Genomic DNA, 15,250 nt, shown 5'->3' with positions numbered 1-15,250 from the left:
TAAAACGCCTAGAAATTGACAAACAATTAGAGTAATTCAGAACCTATATTAGTAAATCATGAGTGAATGAGACTTGGTAGGGCTTTATCAGTCAGCTTTCCACTCAAAAAAAAAAATGTGCATTGGGGTGTACTCCGTCCCAACTTGGACACACAGCTATGTTCAGAGACAGATCTACAAGGCTACAACATTGGCGAATTGGAAGTTAGCAGTTTGAGATGACAATGCAGCGATTCCAGAGTTAAAAGGGCCACTGGGAGATCTTGTAAATAAAGTAAAATCAAGGACTGTGGAAAATGGTGTAGAATGAATGTGAAGAAGACCAAAAGAGACCTAACCCTGGATGTGAAAATTGAAGTAAGTGGAGAAGTCCTGGAATAAGGAAAAGCATTTCCGAATCATGAGTAAATATCACAGATTGTGAGTATGAGATCAATTGGAGAATTGAGATAGCCAAGACCGTTTTTTTTGAAATGAAGAATGTGTTAACATTAAAGAAATTGCATCTTGGGAAAAGGATGCTGAGTTTTTACAATGCGTCGTCTTATGTTTTTGCCTAAGTGACATAGACAACAAACAAACTATTGATGAGATAAATGCATACAAGATGTAGAAATGTAGGATGTTTATTACACAAAAATAAATGAAATGCTGGAAAAAAGAAATGAGTACATAACATCAAAGAGAGAAAGATAAAAATCTCAGCTATATCATTGTAGACATCTTATATATAAAAGAAACATCAATGGTAGATGTAGGTGAGGAAAGCAGAAGAGAAAGTGGTTGACAGACATAATGGACTGGATGCAGTTGACTGGAGTTAAATGTGCAAGGACCGCTGAGGATGGACAGAGAGAGATCCACGGAAATCAATCTTCTGAGAGGTCGAAGTACAGCTTAGGCTTGCCTGAATTTTAACAAAATGTTTTGTTCATTGAGAACCTGTTCAGGATTTCTGGAAAGCAGATGCTGTGACTTTTGTTTATTTTAGTCATTCGGAGGATGTGGCATTCATTACCCACCTCTAATTGTCATTGCCTTACTAGAGGGTTAAAGAGAATTGGATTTTTCTAGCTATTGTAAATTAGTAACTGCTTTTTTTTTTGATTCTTGGCTGGACTGAATCCTGCATGCAAGTTAACGGCAGTCTGTACTGACGTTTTTTATCTTGCAGAACAAAATTGTTAAACATTTACCTGTTCACATACCGGTCACATACTTGGTCTCATCCCCACATCCCAACTTTCCAGTTTCAAAGTAAGCAATACCACAAGTAAAAGTTCATGGTCAAGCAATGTAATTTAACTTTCCAAAATTAAATGCAGGCCATCTTGTTGAACCATCAAAGTTTTGATGGACAGTTTGTGCACTCTTTTAAGCAGTGTGTTCGTGATGTTAAAGTGTCAAAGCTGGCCATTCTCACTCCACAGTTAGGAACAATCATATATATAGTGGGTTATTGAAGCATGCAATGCATTTCTCCAAGAAAGGAGTTGCTGAGGTAATTACGTTTGCGTTATTTAAGGAAAAATTGTATAAACGTTTGAAAGAGAGGAAGATGCATGGAAAGTAGGATTAGTATTGATTTACTTTAACAAAGTCCCACACGGACATACTGAATAATTTGGTCTTCAGTGTTGAAAATATTTCCAATTCACTGCCTTATGAATTTTAGTTAGAGAGGAGCTACAAATCCTGTGACTTAAGAGGTACTGCTCTAAATAGTATTGGTTTTTGGATGATGAACTAAGATGGTCAAGTCGATCTATCTTCTTAATTCCTTGGCATTTATTCTAGTCAAATATTTATTGAGGATGAACAGAGCCTAGTTCTAATTGGCTAATGTGCAGGTCGTGTGCTGCCTCGTTGATCTCCTTTCTCTTGCTTATTCTCTTTTAGCCTTCCCTTAGTATTGCATTTCTTGAAGGTTGAGAATAACTGAGGTACTATAATGAATAAGTTGACTGGGGCTGGGATGACATGGCCAATTCAAGCTGGTGTGAATGGAGAATGGCCTGCCATGTTTGTGAGTTCATGTATTCCACTTTTATTCCATGTTTTATTTGCCATCTGAATATAACTGGGCCATCAGTCACTAAGGGTAGCTATTTATACAGCTGTATACTTCACCTTTTTTGATTTCTTGAGTCTATTTAGTAAATATGGTTGCCACAGTTAATGTTTCTTAGTGTACTTTCTGAATATTGGTACTTAAATTAAATGTTAGACATTGCACTCTTATTATAACCAGGCCTGGAATTTCCTATCTTAAGTTAATTAGTGAATTGCTGCAATTCAGTGCACAATGCTTGCTGTCAGAAAAGGCTGTTTGATCCTTGGCCTGCTTTGAGTTATCTTTGATCAATTGGGCTGACAATAGCAGTGCCACGGTTTGGTTAAGAATAAGCTCATGTTTTTGATGACTGATGAACAAGTGAGCATATTCAGATATTTGACGAGGTCAAAGTTGGCCTTGGCTGTGGCCATCTTCACAGTTTCATAGCCTGCTGAAACTCTATAGTGGCTCATAGAGAAGATATGCAGCAACATTAACTATGCTATCACCATTTAGCAGTGGCTGCCTAGCAATAATGGAACTGAAGAGGGAAGTATTGGCTGGGGAGATTATTTGCATCAAAATGTAAATGATTTCTTAGTGACTCCACTCTAACCCAATTTCCTCATTTTTGGGAAATGTATTTTACTACTTGACTATATAATTGATTGCATTGAGAACTGTTTCATCAGGAGCATAGCAGGTTCTCTCAAACAATAGCAGACTGATCACTGATTACCAGCTGTGAGATGTTCATCAAGCTGAAGTCTCTTTCCTCCATTCTGTTGATTCCAGTAAGGTAGTTTTAGGAGATTGAAATTTGTACAATATTAGAAGACAGCTCGAATGTTTTAATTTTGAGCTTTCAACTTTGTAGCAGTAGAGTGTATTTTCATTGAGACCTGACTTTGTCATGAATATGAAGAGATAAACCCCATGTTATTGAAACATCCAAAACTAACAAAAATAGCAATGAGTGGAGGCTTCACTGAGTCATTCAAGGAGACCTTATCTCTGTCAGCAAGCTATTGCTTCGTATGGGATATAACAGGGAGATTAATAGACAGACAAGAAATGGTTTCGGTACTTTGTCTGTCTCTCTGTCTCTCTCACTCACTCATCACACGCGCACACACACACGCTCAGATTGTAGTGATTTTACAATTCACTTCATACATTCAGCTTCAACTGAAACGTAAGAGCCTGTAAGAAAGCCAGTCTTAATTTCAGGATATTCCAATGCACTTCACAGCTAATTAAGGGGCCTCTCTCCATGCTGTATGACTCTAAACGTTTTGTTTTGAAGTATCATCAATGCTGTAAGAAGTGTAGCCACCCATTTACACACAACAAACCCTTGCAAACAGCAATGATATATAATCAACCAACTTTTGGTCTACATGGATAATATGAGGTGCTGTAAGAATATACAATTTTTAAAGATTGGTCTTGTGGTCTATGGAACTGTAGCAAAAAGATAGAAACTTAAAATTCAGATTTTGAGCATTATGTAAATGGGATAGAAACTAAAGTGATTAAAGAGTCTGGGTACAGATACTCTTACTCTGAGGTCAGGTTTTTGTATTCCAGAACTTTCGATCACTCACCTAAGATATGGTAGTAAACAGCTTTGGCCAAGAGAGGGAATTGGAAGTGATCCAGCATCTGAATTGATCAGGCAGGCCTATTGGAATGCCAGCTATCTGCAAGCTTCAGTTTATGGATTTGAGATTATGGATTGCCAGGCAAGGAGCGGTGCTGAGAGACCATTTTGGGATTGCAAGACATAAATGTTGAAAGTGGAGGTTGTGAAGGAAAGTGATAAGCCAAAAGAATGGACAGTCAGGATTGTTGAAGTCAGGGAGTTCTCTTGGTATCGTCACCAGAAAAAGTAACTTCTTCAACCCCATTGCTGTTTATAGGGCATTACTAACAATCAGCTGTTACGTTTGTCAATATAACAAGTGTGAAGAAGTATTATATAAATACTAGGAAAATCTTGACATGGCAGGCAAAATATTCAATTAATTTCTGATACTGCCTAATGAAGGAACAGAGACTTGACCAGACCCCATCTGAAAAACTATCCTCAGTTCTGTGCACCATATCTCAGGAAATGCATGGCTTCTATGGATAAAACACCATGCAGAATAATACCGCCACTTGGATGCTAAATTCTGATGGACAAGGGGGCATAATCTTAAAATTATTTGTACCATTTGGTAGGGAAATCAGAAAATGCCTTCCACCTGAGGGGGACAAAGGCAGGTAAATGATATTGCAGTACAATTGACTAGTGATCTTGTGTGGAGCAGGTTTAGGATATTGAATGACTTATGTTTGTGTTCCTGAGAAGGATCACTTAGTGTTATAATGAATGTGCATTCTGTAACCCTGAGTTATTAATGTTTGTTTTTGTTTAAACATCTTTGCTTCTGACTAATTAGCAAATTAGTGTAAAATGTGTTTTAAGTATCAGTGTCTTGGGTTTTGAGTATGTAGTTGTTTTGATATTGCTACACTTGTCAACTTCAGTGAGTCTTGGGGAGAAACCTACAAAGTTTCTGTGGCTTATGTATATTTTCTAAGGCTAAAATGGTAACTTAAGACACTTACTGGGAAAGTACCAGAAGTTATTTTTATTTAGTAGAAAATCCACAGGACTTTTTTTTTAAAAGAACGACTGAGCAAATTGACGAAAAGTGCAAAGTCTTTAGTGTTTAGAGCACTTTTAAAAATTTGGCTTTTGATCTGATACTATATGAAACAATGCAAAACAAGATATTAATGTATATGAATATTTAATTTTCTGGGAGTGCTTTGCTGTTTTTGTTTTGCACGTTTGAGTTCTTCATTTGCAGTTTTCTGGTCATTACTGAAGTTCTGGATCTTTAAGCTTGGCATAATTCAAACCCATTTACTGTGGCTGGGTGCACGTTTCATTCTAACCTGAGCTATCAGGTGATTGCACAGCTGTTTACGGGCAAGAATTTCACCACAAATTGAGATTGATTCAACTGTCATCTTTTCTGGTTTTTTAAAAACCTCAGGAGCTCCTTCTGGTGGCTGAAAGACTGAAGTCAATTTTGTGCAAATCGATAATGATACAGATAAACTTGTTTAATGTTGCTTCATTTTAACATTGTTTTGCATTAACATTAGTTAATCAATGAACTGTGTAATCTTATTAAGCATCATGAGATTTATTTTAATGTCATTTCCTGAATGACTTGATCGGCATGTCTCCTCTCTAAACCCACACTGTAGCCTTTTCTCCTTAACCACATGGTTGTGGCCTTTTTTCCACTCTTGACTTCAGGTTGCAGCCATACCTATTCTTTTCCCTATCGTCTTGTCACTTCCTTCTCCTGGATTTTTGTTTCTGTCCAAGCTGAGCCTTCAACGTCGTGAAAGTGAGAGTTCAGAGGTTCTGGGATTTTACAATCTGCTTTTTAAAAAATGCTCAGACTTTCCTCCTCACTCTTCCGAACCCTGGTTCTGAGAGTTTGGGAGAAAAGCAGCAAAACAGGTGTAACTTTGAAAGTTAGCAGAATGTACATTCAGGAAAATGAAACAGCAGGAGTGTGTGTCAGCAGCTGAGCAGGAAGCAATGATTCTGAGCATTGGGGAGGATTTTCAGCAACCAAGAGGATCAGGTGTTAGAAGGTTTGGGAAGGGGCATTGCCAGCAAGAAGGAGATACTATAAGTATCAAGTTATACATTTCTTAATTTTAAATTTATTTAATTATAAATGTTATATCATTTACCACTATGGGAATTTAGCAATGAGTATGTCTTAATATTTTTTTTTCTGATGACTACCCACAGAACCTAACAGTATTAGCATTGCTTCCATAGAAATCAATGTTTCACTTAAAGTCTTGATCTTCAGGAATATGTCCTTGATTTTAAGTGAGGATTTACTGAGCTAATTAGACTGTTTGCTGAGGTGACTTTTCTATCCAAGGGAGTTCTCTGCGTATGTAATTACCGCATTAAAATATTTATGCAGTGTGGTGACAGCACTGACTCGTTCTAAATATTTATATACCCTTAGGTATCAGATGCATATGAGCTCAGAAAGGTCTCCTAAATACTTTTGTTAATGCAGTTCAAATTTTAAAACTGGTGTTACGCTTGAAATAGTGTCAGATCGAAAAAGGGTAGGACCACTATTTATACCGGTCTCTCATCTGTTTCTAGAGTCAGGACAAGTCTTGGGTTTTTGTTATGGATCATTTTATTCAATGATCAGTTGCAGGAAGTGTAAATGTGGGTACCTCATGAAGAGATGGTCAAGATTGATGCTAAAGTCCTCTTTTTAATGTCAATTGGTCTGGTTGTTGTTTGATTTAGAAACTTCGATAACTTAGGGGAGACTGAGCATTTGGACAATTGAAAAGAGTTTGTCTTTTGAAAAGTAGGGGAGATCTGTTCAGTCACTTTCTGATTAAGTTGTATAGAGGATCCATTAATTATCAAATTGTGAACAGAAGCTTTCTCTTTTAAGACTAGTACTAGGAGAAGCAAAATTTCCTGCTTCTGTTCTGGTATACTAACTGCTCCTCCTCCAGTTCCCAAATCACAGTTGAAAGTTGATATTGGGCAGAAATAAAATTTGGTCTAATGAAACTTGCTAGACCTTGCACAAGGAATGACTATGTTAACAAGATATCAATCTGTGAAACTGTGCCCCATGACTGAAAGAAGAGGAGAATCTTGCAGGAAAACCAAGTACTTTCCAAAAGTTTTGTGACCATTCCCATTGCCTACAAACTTAAGCAGAAGAATCATCCTTTTTCCACTGTTTACCTCCATTTTCCTCTCCTGAGTGCATAAACATTATTTCTAATTAGGGGACCAGTTACCAGTGAATAGTGGAGTGTTAGGGCATTTGTCAAAACTTTGTTGCATTATTTTAATATAATCTGTGGCAAAAGACAGAAGTTTAACGTTACAACTCATGAATTTCTTAAATGGGTTGTATGTCCAATCACACAATGGATGTCTTGATCCTTTAATTTAAATTCTGTTTCTTGAACTTGTATAATCCCTAATGGTTGGTTTTTCTTTTTGTCATGTTTTGCAGTATGATGCTGTTCCCATTCAGTCCAGTGTGGTCCTCTGCTCCTGCCCATCTCCATCAATGGTGAGGAATCAGTCTGATTCCAGCACAAGGCCTGCTATTTCTGGTATCACCATGGACAGTAGTGCAGGTGATACCGGACCAGTGGTAAGCTCTTTACCACAGCACGCAGGACAACGGCAACAACCGACATCACAGTCCCAGCGGCAACAGACAGGAGGGCATGCTCAACAGCCTCGGAAGAAACGGCCTGAAGACTTCAAGTTTGGCAAGATCCTTGGGGAGGGGTCATTCTCAACAGTATGTATTTTAAATATCTTTCTGTAAATGCCATTTTAAAGTTGCAGATGTTTGCATATTTGGCTAGATCTTCATAGAATCCCTACAGTGTGGAAACAGGCCCTTCGGCCCAACAAGTCCACACCGATCCTCAACGCATCCCATCCAGACCCATTTCCCCCTATAACCTACCTAACCTGCATATCCCTGAACAATAGTGGATATTTAGCATGGCCAATCCACCTAGCCTGCACATCTTTGGACTGTGGGAGGAAACCAGAACATCCGGAGGAAACCCACAAAGACACGGGGAGAACGTGCAAACTCTGCACAGCTAGTTACTTGAAACTGATTCTAAGGAGAGCCTTATTTACAGAAGTCCACAGAACGTTGTAATACATGAATGGATATGCTGGATTCTTGAGTATAAGGAGTTGCTACGATCTCTATTTGAATGCATGAGAATCCCTGCCAGCACTGTGTGCTTTGTTTATTGAGTATGATCCCTCAAAATACTTCCTGTGATTCCAAAACTTGGTGTGAATCTTGATAGACCTGAAGCAAATCTTTTCCCCCATACAGTTGTACTAATGCATGTTAAAATAGTTTATGCTGTTTTGATTTATTGCCTTGCTAAAAAGTGAGTGGCTTCTAGCTGTAGGATTTTTTTAAAAAAGACTAGCATGTGCAAAAGTTAAATATCTTTTGTTTTTCTTACTGCAGGTTTATTCTCTTGAATACAGCTGATCAGGATTAATGTTTAATACCATAATTTGGGAATTTTAGAAATTCCAGAGGTTTTTCCCTTAATGGTTTTGTTTGTTTGCAGCTCTTAGGAAATGCATATGGGATGATTCATGAAATTTCAAAGATGTGGTATCTGTTGATAGGAAAAGGTCACAGTCAATCCTCTGTACCTCTCAAGTGCCTGAGAGAACCCTTGCTGAGGTGTTGTTGGCTGATGAACCACAGTTGATGGTTCATAGGTGGATGCAGTTCTTTGCAGGTGCTTCTTGGTAACTTTCAAACTAATGCTAACTCCCCAACATTCTAGTATGGTTTGCTGTTATCATCGGTGAGCTCCAGGCATTCTCCATATGCCTGTACATCTCTGTGGTCATATAGTTACTGTGGAGAGAGGAAATGTATACTTCATTGTAGTGATGATTTTGCTTCAGGTAGGTTTCACTTTGACCAATGCAAGAATCTCTCCTCCACAGCAAATGCTTACTCCCAGTGAACCTAAATAGCCCCTTGCATCTGCAAAGCTTTCTGGATTACAGGCCTTAAACATTTTCTAGTAGTGGTGTGTACCATAATTAGCATCGATTCTGTGTATACCACCTGGGTTCAAAGCCATATACCATTAACAAAATGCAAGGGGAGACTGAGGCATACTGATAATGTCAGTGGACTAGCAATCCAGAGCCCTGTGCCACTGTTCTGGGGACAAGGGATTGAATCCAATCAATACCAGATACGGAATTCAAATTTCGCTAACAAATCTGCAATAAAGAGGTGGCCTAATGGTGACGTGTAACCACTTACAGTTGTCATAAAAATCCATCTGATTCACTGATGTCCTTTAGGCAAGGAAATTTACCATCCTTACCTGGTCTCGTCTTCATGTGACTTCAGATCCACATCAATGTGGTTGACTCTTAACTGCCTACCGTGCAATAAATGAGGCCATAACCAACGATGCCTACATCCTGTGAATGAGTATTTTAAAAATTCTAGTCTAATACTGCGTTTAACTCTGTCCCACTTGCAAAGCATGATGGGTGTAAGGTTTAAAAATTTTCTGCATTACATTAAACTGTATATCCTTGATGAAAAGCTTTTTATGTGAAAATGAATCCCAAGGCAGTAAAGCATGGAAGGAGCTGAAGAATGTAATGGTTCACATGTGATTTTTTTTTTTGTTTATTATTTGACACAGGCTAGTGTAGGAAAGGGAAAAAACTTGCATTTATGTAATGACATTCATAACCACCAAAAATCTCAAAACATGTTACAGCCAATGCATTACTTATTAAGCACAGCCACGGTTATGATGCAGGAATTCCTGTAAACCAGTTTGAGCATAAAAAGCTCCCACAAGCAGCACTGAGATTTTTTTTCCCATCTGCCTGACAGAGCCTTAGTCTAATGATGTCTCATCCAAAAGAGAAGGCATCTTGTTCTCTAACTCACAGCTGACCACTGCAAATTTCTTCGGTGTGTGTCAGACCTGAAAACTGTATCTGGACACAAAGATAAAAGCAAAATTCTGCTAATGCTGGAAATCTGAAATATAAATAGAAAATGAGGGAATATTTGGCACATCAGGCTGCATCTATGTAGAGAAAGAGTTAACATTTTATGTTAGTGACCCTTCACCAGGTCATTGATCATCAGATCCTTCACCTTAACTGTTCTGAAGATCGATCATTGGATTTGAAATGTTAACTCCGCTCTCCCTCCACAGATGCTATCAGACCTGCTTTGTTTCTCCCAGCAATTTCTGTTTTTGCTTCGTAGACCAGGTCTTCTTGCCTTTGTATGTAGACTCCTTCAGAATCGTAAATGATGCTGATCATTTGTACAATCGTGAACAAGCTTCCCACTTCTGATCTTGTAATGGAAGAAGGGTCATTGATGAAGCAGCCGAACGTGGTTGTGCTCAGAACACCACTCTGAACTACAGCACAGATGTTCTGGAGCTGAAATGGCTGATCTCCAACAACCATGACTATCCTCCTTGTACCAGCCTCCAACAAGCGAGAGTTTTTCTCCCCACTGCCAATTAACTCTAGTTTTCCAACATTTCCTCTGTCAAATGCAGCCTTGAGGTCAAGGGCAGTCACTCTCGTGTCGCCTCTGGAATTTAGCCCTTGCTCAAACCAATGTCAGGAGCTGAGTGAACCCAAACTATGCATCAGTGAGCATGTTTAGCTTGGCAGGTTGTAGTTGATAGCACTGCTGATGCTACTTTCTATCACTTTACTGATCGAGAGTAGATTGATGGAGCAGTAATTGGCTGGGTTGGATTTGTCCTGCATATTGTGAATACACATGAGTTGGCAATCTTCTCCGTTGTTGGGTAGATACCAGTGCTGTATCTGTTCTGCTGGATAGGGCCCTGATAAGTCTTGGAGCACAAGTCGTTATGATTGCTGGAATATTGTCAGGCCCCATAGCCTATGAGGTATCCAATCTCAAACCAATTTTTGACGTCATGTGGAATGAATTGAATTGTTTCAAAACTGGCATCTGTGATGCTGGGAACCTTCAGAGGAAGCCAAGATGGATCATCAATGCTTCAGAGTAGCCCCCCTCAACCAAAATCATTTGTATGGCGATATTTGTAGCATCTCCACCTCCAGTGAGTAGTTTAGTTGTCCGCCACCATTCGTGATTGGATGCTGCAGGACTGTAGATCCTAGATCTGATTTGTTGGTTATGGAGTTGTTTAGCCTGTCTGTCACTTGCTGCTAATGCTGTTTGGTATTGCAAGCAGTCCTGTTTTGTAGCATCACAAGGTTGACATTTCATTTTTAGGTATGCCTGGTGCTGCTTCTGGCATGCCCTCTGCGTTCATCATTGAGCTAGAATTGATCCCCTGTTTGATAGTAATGGTTGAGTGTGGCGTGTTCTAGGCCATGAGGTTCTGCTGGTGTCTGCATGAATGCCACTTCTTGATTTGCTCGATCTATTTCAAGTTTCATCTATTTCAAGTCTCACCTATTTAGCAAGGTGACAGTGCCACACAACACAATGGAGGGTAACCTTTTTCATAGAATTATAGAATCCCTCCAGAGTGGAAACAGGCCATTTGACCCGCAAGTCCACTTTGGAAGGAGCAACAAGAATACAGAGTACTGGGCTAATGGTAAGATTCTTGGTAGTGTGGATGAGCAGAGAGATCTCGGTGTCCATGTGCATAGATCACTGAAAGTTGCCACCCAGGTTGATTAGGGTTGTTAAGAAGGCGTACGGTGTGTTAGGTTTTCTTGGTAGAGGGTTTGAGTTTCGGAGCCATGAGGTCATGTTGCAGCTGTACAAAATTCTGGTGCGGCTGCACTTGGAGTATTGCGTACAGTTCTGGTCGCCGCATTATAGGAAGGATGTGGAAGCATTGGAAAGGGTGCAGAGGAGATTTACAAGGATGTTGCCTGGTATGGAGGGAAGGTCTTATGAGGAAAGGCTGAGGGACTTGAGGCTGTTTTCGTTAGAGAGAAGAAGGTTAAGAGGTGACTTAATAGAGACATACAAGATGATCAGAGGATTAGATAGGGTGGACAGTGAGAGCCTTTTTCCTCGAATGGTGATGGCTAGCACGAGGGGACATAGCTTTAAATTGAGGGGTGATAGATATAGGACAGATGTCAGAGGTAGGTTCTTTACTCAGAGAGTAGTAAGGGCGTGGAATGCCCTGCCTGCAACAGTAGTAGACTCGCCAACTTTAAGGGCATTTAAATGGTCATTGGATAAACATATGGATGGTAATGGAATAGTGTAGGTTAGATGGGCTTCAGATTGGTTTCACAGGTTGGCGCAACATCGAGGGCCGAAGGGCCTGTACTGCGCTGTAAAGTTCTATGTTCTATGACTCCCCGAAGAGCATCCCACCCAGACTCGCCACCCCTGCGTTTCCCATGGCCAGTCCACCAACCTGCACATCTTTGAATCCACCTTATTGTGAAGGTGCGACTTTGTCTCCTGATGCCAAGAGACTTGGTGTCTGGAGTCAACATTGAGAATTTCCAGGACATCTCTTTTCCAAATACGTAACATAGTGCCACCATTTCTACTACGTCTGCCCTGCATTGGGAAGATATACCCAGGGATGATGGTGGTGTTGCCTGGAACATTGTGTAAAAGGTTCTGCACAAGTTGTCAGTTGAATAATGTAAATTGTAGTTTAATTTGAAAATTTTGAACCTGTGCTTACACCTGCAAGTGTGCAGAAAATAAACGGTTTCAAATTGTATTTATGTTGAGATGAATGGGTCATCATTCCAATCTAATGCTCCACACTAACGTTTTTTCACTATCTCTAGGACACATTTTGGCATGCTTGTGCTCCTTATGTGGCACAAGATCACTACCTATTTACAGGTCTTGTGCTGGGCTATTACACTGAATCAAGCTTCCTATTTGGTGGTGTGCCTACCTAAGTCTGCTCAATACCTGTCCCTACTTTCAGAAAGTTCCAATTTAATTTAATGCTTAGGATGTGAGCAACATAGACAAGCCACATTTTGCTGCCCATTCCGAGTTCAGAGTGGGCAGACTAGAAATTAATAGAACTCTGGAGATACGTGTGGCATGGAGACGGTAATGAGTTCCCTTCCATGCAGAATTAATAGTGAACCAGCTGAGATTTTGCAGCGGTCCATACATTTTGGGCCTGTTACCTGGTACTAGTTTACAAATGTCAGTGATTACTCAGTGCGAGCATTCTTGCAGAGTCAGATTATTGTGGGTTCAAGTTCTACTTGGCAAATTTAAGCACATCATAATTTAGACTAATGCTGTAGTAAAGTGTTAAGGAAGTCAGTGTCAGATTGACACTAAGAACTTAAAAGCAGGAGCAAAGTGAAACCTTCACAGTTGAGAGAAGAACCTTGTCTTTGACAATGAAGCATGTAAATGAGCACCTGAAGTTGTATTTTCTGCACTGATTTTTCCAGTATGTGGTTGACCGCTTTATTTGTTTCAATGCAGGTTGTATTAGCACGTGAACAAGCAACTGGTAAAGAATATGCAAGTAAGTAACAAGTTTGTGTGGTGGTTAAGCTGTCGACCCCTTCATGGCTCACACGATTGGGATCATCTTGGGAAAACTGCTTTCCAACTTACGTTGGCTATAAATCCCAAATCCTGTGCACATTTTAGAAACTCCATGGAGATGTTGTGGGATCGCACTGATGTACTGGATGATGGAAATTGGGTTTGGGCAAACTGCTAGATCTTCTAGATCTTGGCTACAACAAACACCTGACACTTTCTTTCTCGTGTGCTGCATATCCCTGAGCTCAGAAGCAATTTAAAGAGGGAGTGGGATAGACTGCCATGTTCCCAAGCCCTAGCAACCAGTTAACAGCAATGTTTCCAGGACCACGTGAACAAGTTGAATAGCCTTGGGTCAATATAGTGAGACAAACAGAGGGAGTATAACCACAAACTTGTTTGTTTCATTTTGTTTAATTGGAAGATGCCAGAGCTAAGGATTGCCCTGTGAGGAAAATGTAATAACATTTGTAATTCTCTGTTGTTCTCCAAAATTAGGCAGAAAGTTTACTCCATGCGTACTTCTGATCCCAGCAGACCCACTAGAGTTGGCAGCTGTTGGTTAGGCAAGGAACCAACTAGTTATTGCTGGTCTACGGCCTTCTTGATCTACATGCTGATAATTCCTATGGCTTTTCTCATCCCTGTCCTATGATTCTAGTGGGAAAAAGTGTTTTTGGAATAATACGTGAAGAATGGATTGAATTGAGCTTTAAGCTGTCCGTGGTCTGTAGCCACATAGCGGTCATTTTCCAGGCATATACAGGCATTATTGACAGAGTTATTCATTTTAAGATTAATGTACTGCTGATTTTCAGCTCTATAGAAAACTGGAATAGTCGTTTTCCAGTTAACATGTACAGCTTCAGTAAGGCAATTCCTTTGTCTTGCAGTTAAAATTCTGGAGAAACGTCATATCATTAAGGAGAATAAGGTACCATACGTTACTCGAGAAAGGGATATCATGTCTCGCCTGGATCACCCCTTTTTTGTAAAACTCTACTTCACTTTTCAGGATGATGAAAAACTCTGTATCCTTTTGTTTTGTGGTGTCCCAGTCATTGCTTAAAAGTAATACAAGGGAGCCATGTAGTTGATCCTCGTCTTGAGCAGAGCTGCCAGAAGCACTGAGATAACGAGGTAAAGAGCTGGATGAACACAGCAGGCCAAAAAGATTTTCTGAAGAAGGGTCCAGACCCGAAACGTCAGCTTTCCTGCTCCTCTGATGCTGCTTGGCCTGCTGTGTTCATCCAGCTCTACACCTTGTTATCTCAGATTCTCCAGTATTGGCAGTTCCCACTATCTCTGTCAGAAGCACTGTCTTGCATAAATTTAAATTATTCTGTAAAACAAATTACAAGGATACAAAGAAATTACAAAAAAATTACTTTGCAAGATTCTTTACAACTTTGCAGTCTGTGCATATTAGCATACAATTTGGTCCTTAACTTCAATGCAGATTTTGGCCTTAGTTACGCTAAAAATGGGGAGCTACTTAAGTACATTCGTAAGCAAGGCTCATTTGATGAGAACTGTACACGATTTTATTCTGCTGAAATTGTTTCAGCACTGGAATACTTACATGAGATTGGGATCATACACAGGTAAGGAATTTCAATGTTTTTGCATATCAATACAAAGATAAGTTTCTTTTCTGGTGTCTTTCAGTTGAACCGTTCAGACCACTAAAGTCTGTCCACTTGCCAGTCTGTGCTGTATTAGCAGCAATAGAACTATTATAGGTAACTTGGACCCGAACTGCTCTTGAGCCTAATCTCTTTCTGGCAATTGCTACTGGAGGGTGTGTCGGTGTGGAGGACAATGATGTTTGCTGTCAAACTCTGAAACAAAGAAAAGCATCTAACACCCAATTTCCACCTGGCTCCCTGTAATGATAGTGTAAACTGGGTTCCACCACACTAACTCTCTATATGCGTAAATTCAAATGTGAACCTTGTTCCATGCTCTGAATTTAAGATTGTAAAATATCTATGCATATAGAATACAGTAAAGATTAAGGTACTTGACTGCAAAGGAATTTGAATTGCTC

The 15,250-nt window shown here is 39.7% G+C and overlaps 1 protein-coding gene across 1 annotated transcript in view; it reads left to right on the top strand.

The window, feature by feature from the left end:
• LOC125485684 (3-phosphoinositide-dependent protein kinase 1-like) overlaps positions 1-15,250 on the top strand; it is a 72,939-nt gene that overhangs the window by 37,459 nt on the left and 20,230 nt on the right. Inside the window, exons 2-5 of the mRNA XM_048609715.1 lie at positions 7,147-7,443; positions 13,135-13,177; positions 14,094-14,231; positions 14,660-14,804. Coding sequence (XP_048465672.1) covers positions 7,147-7,443; positions 13,135-13,177; positions 14,094-14,231; positions 14,660-14,804 — 623 coding nt within the window. The remainder of the gene's footprint in view (positions 1-7,146; positions 7,444-13,134; positions 13,178-14,093; positions 14,232-14,659; positions 14,805-15,250) is intronic.

This window comes from Rhincodon typus, chromosome 21, assembly GCF_021869965.1.
Source record: "Rhincodon typus isolate 14 chromosome 21, sRhiTyp1.1, whole genome shotgun sequence".
Lineage (NCBI taxonomy): Eukaryota > Metazoa > Chordata > Chondrichthyes > Orectolobiformes > Rhincodontidae > Rhincodon > Rhincodon typus.
The sequence above is the reverse complement of the archived record's forward strand: the minus strand, read 5'-3'. Positions and strand labels throughout refer to the sequence as shown.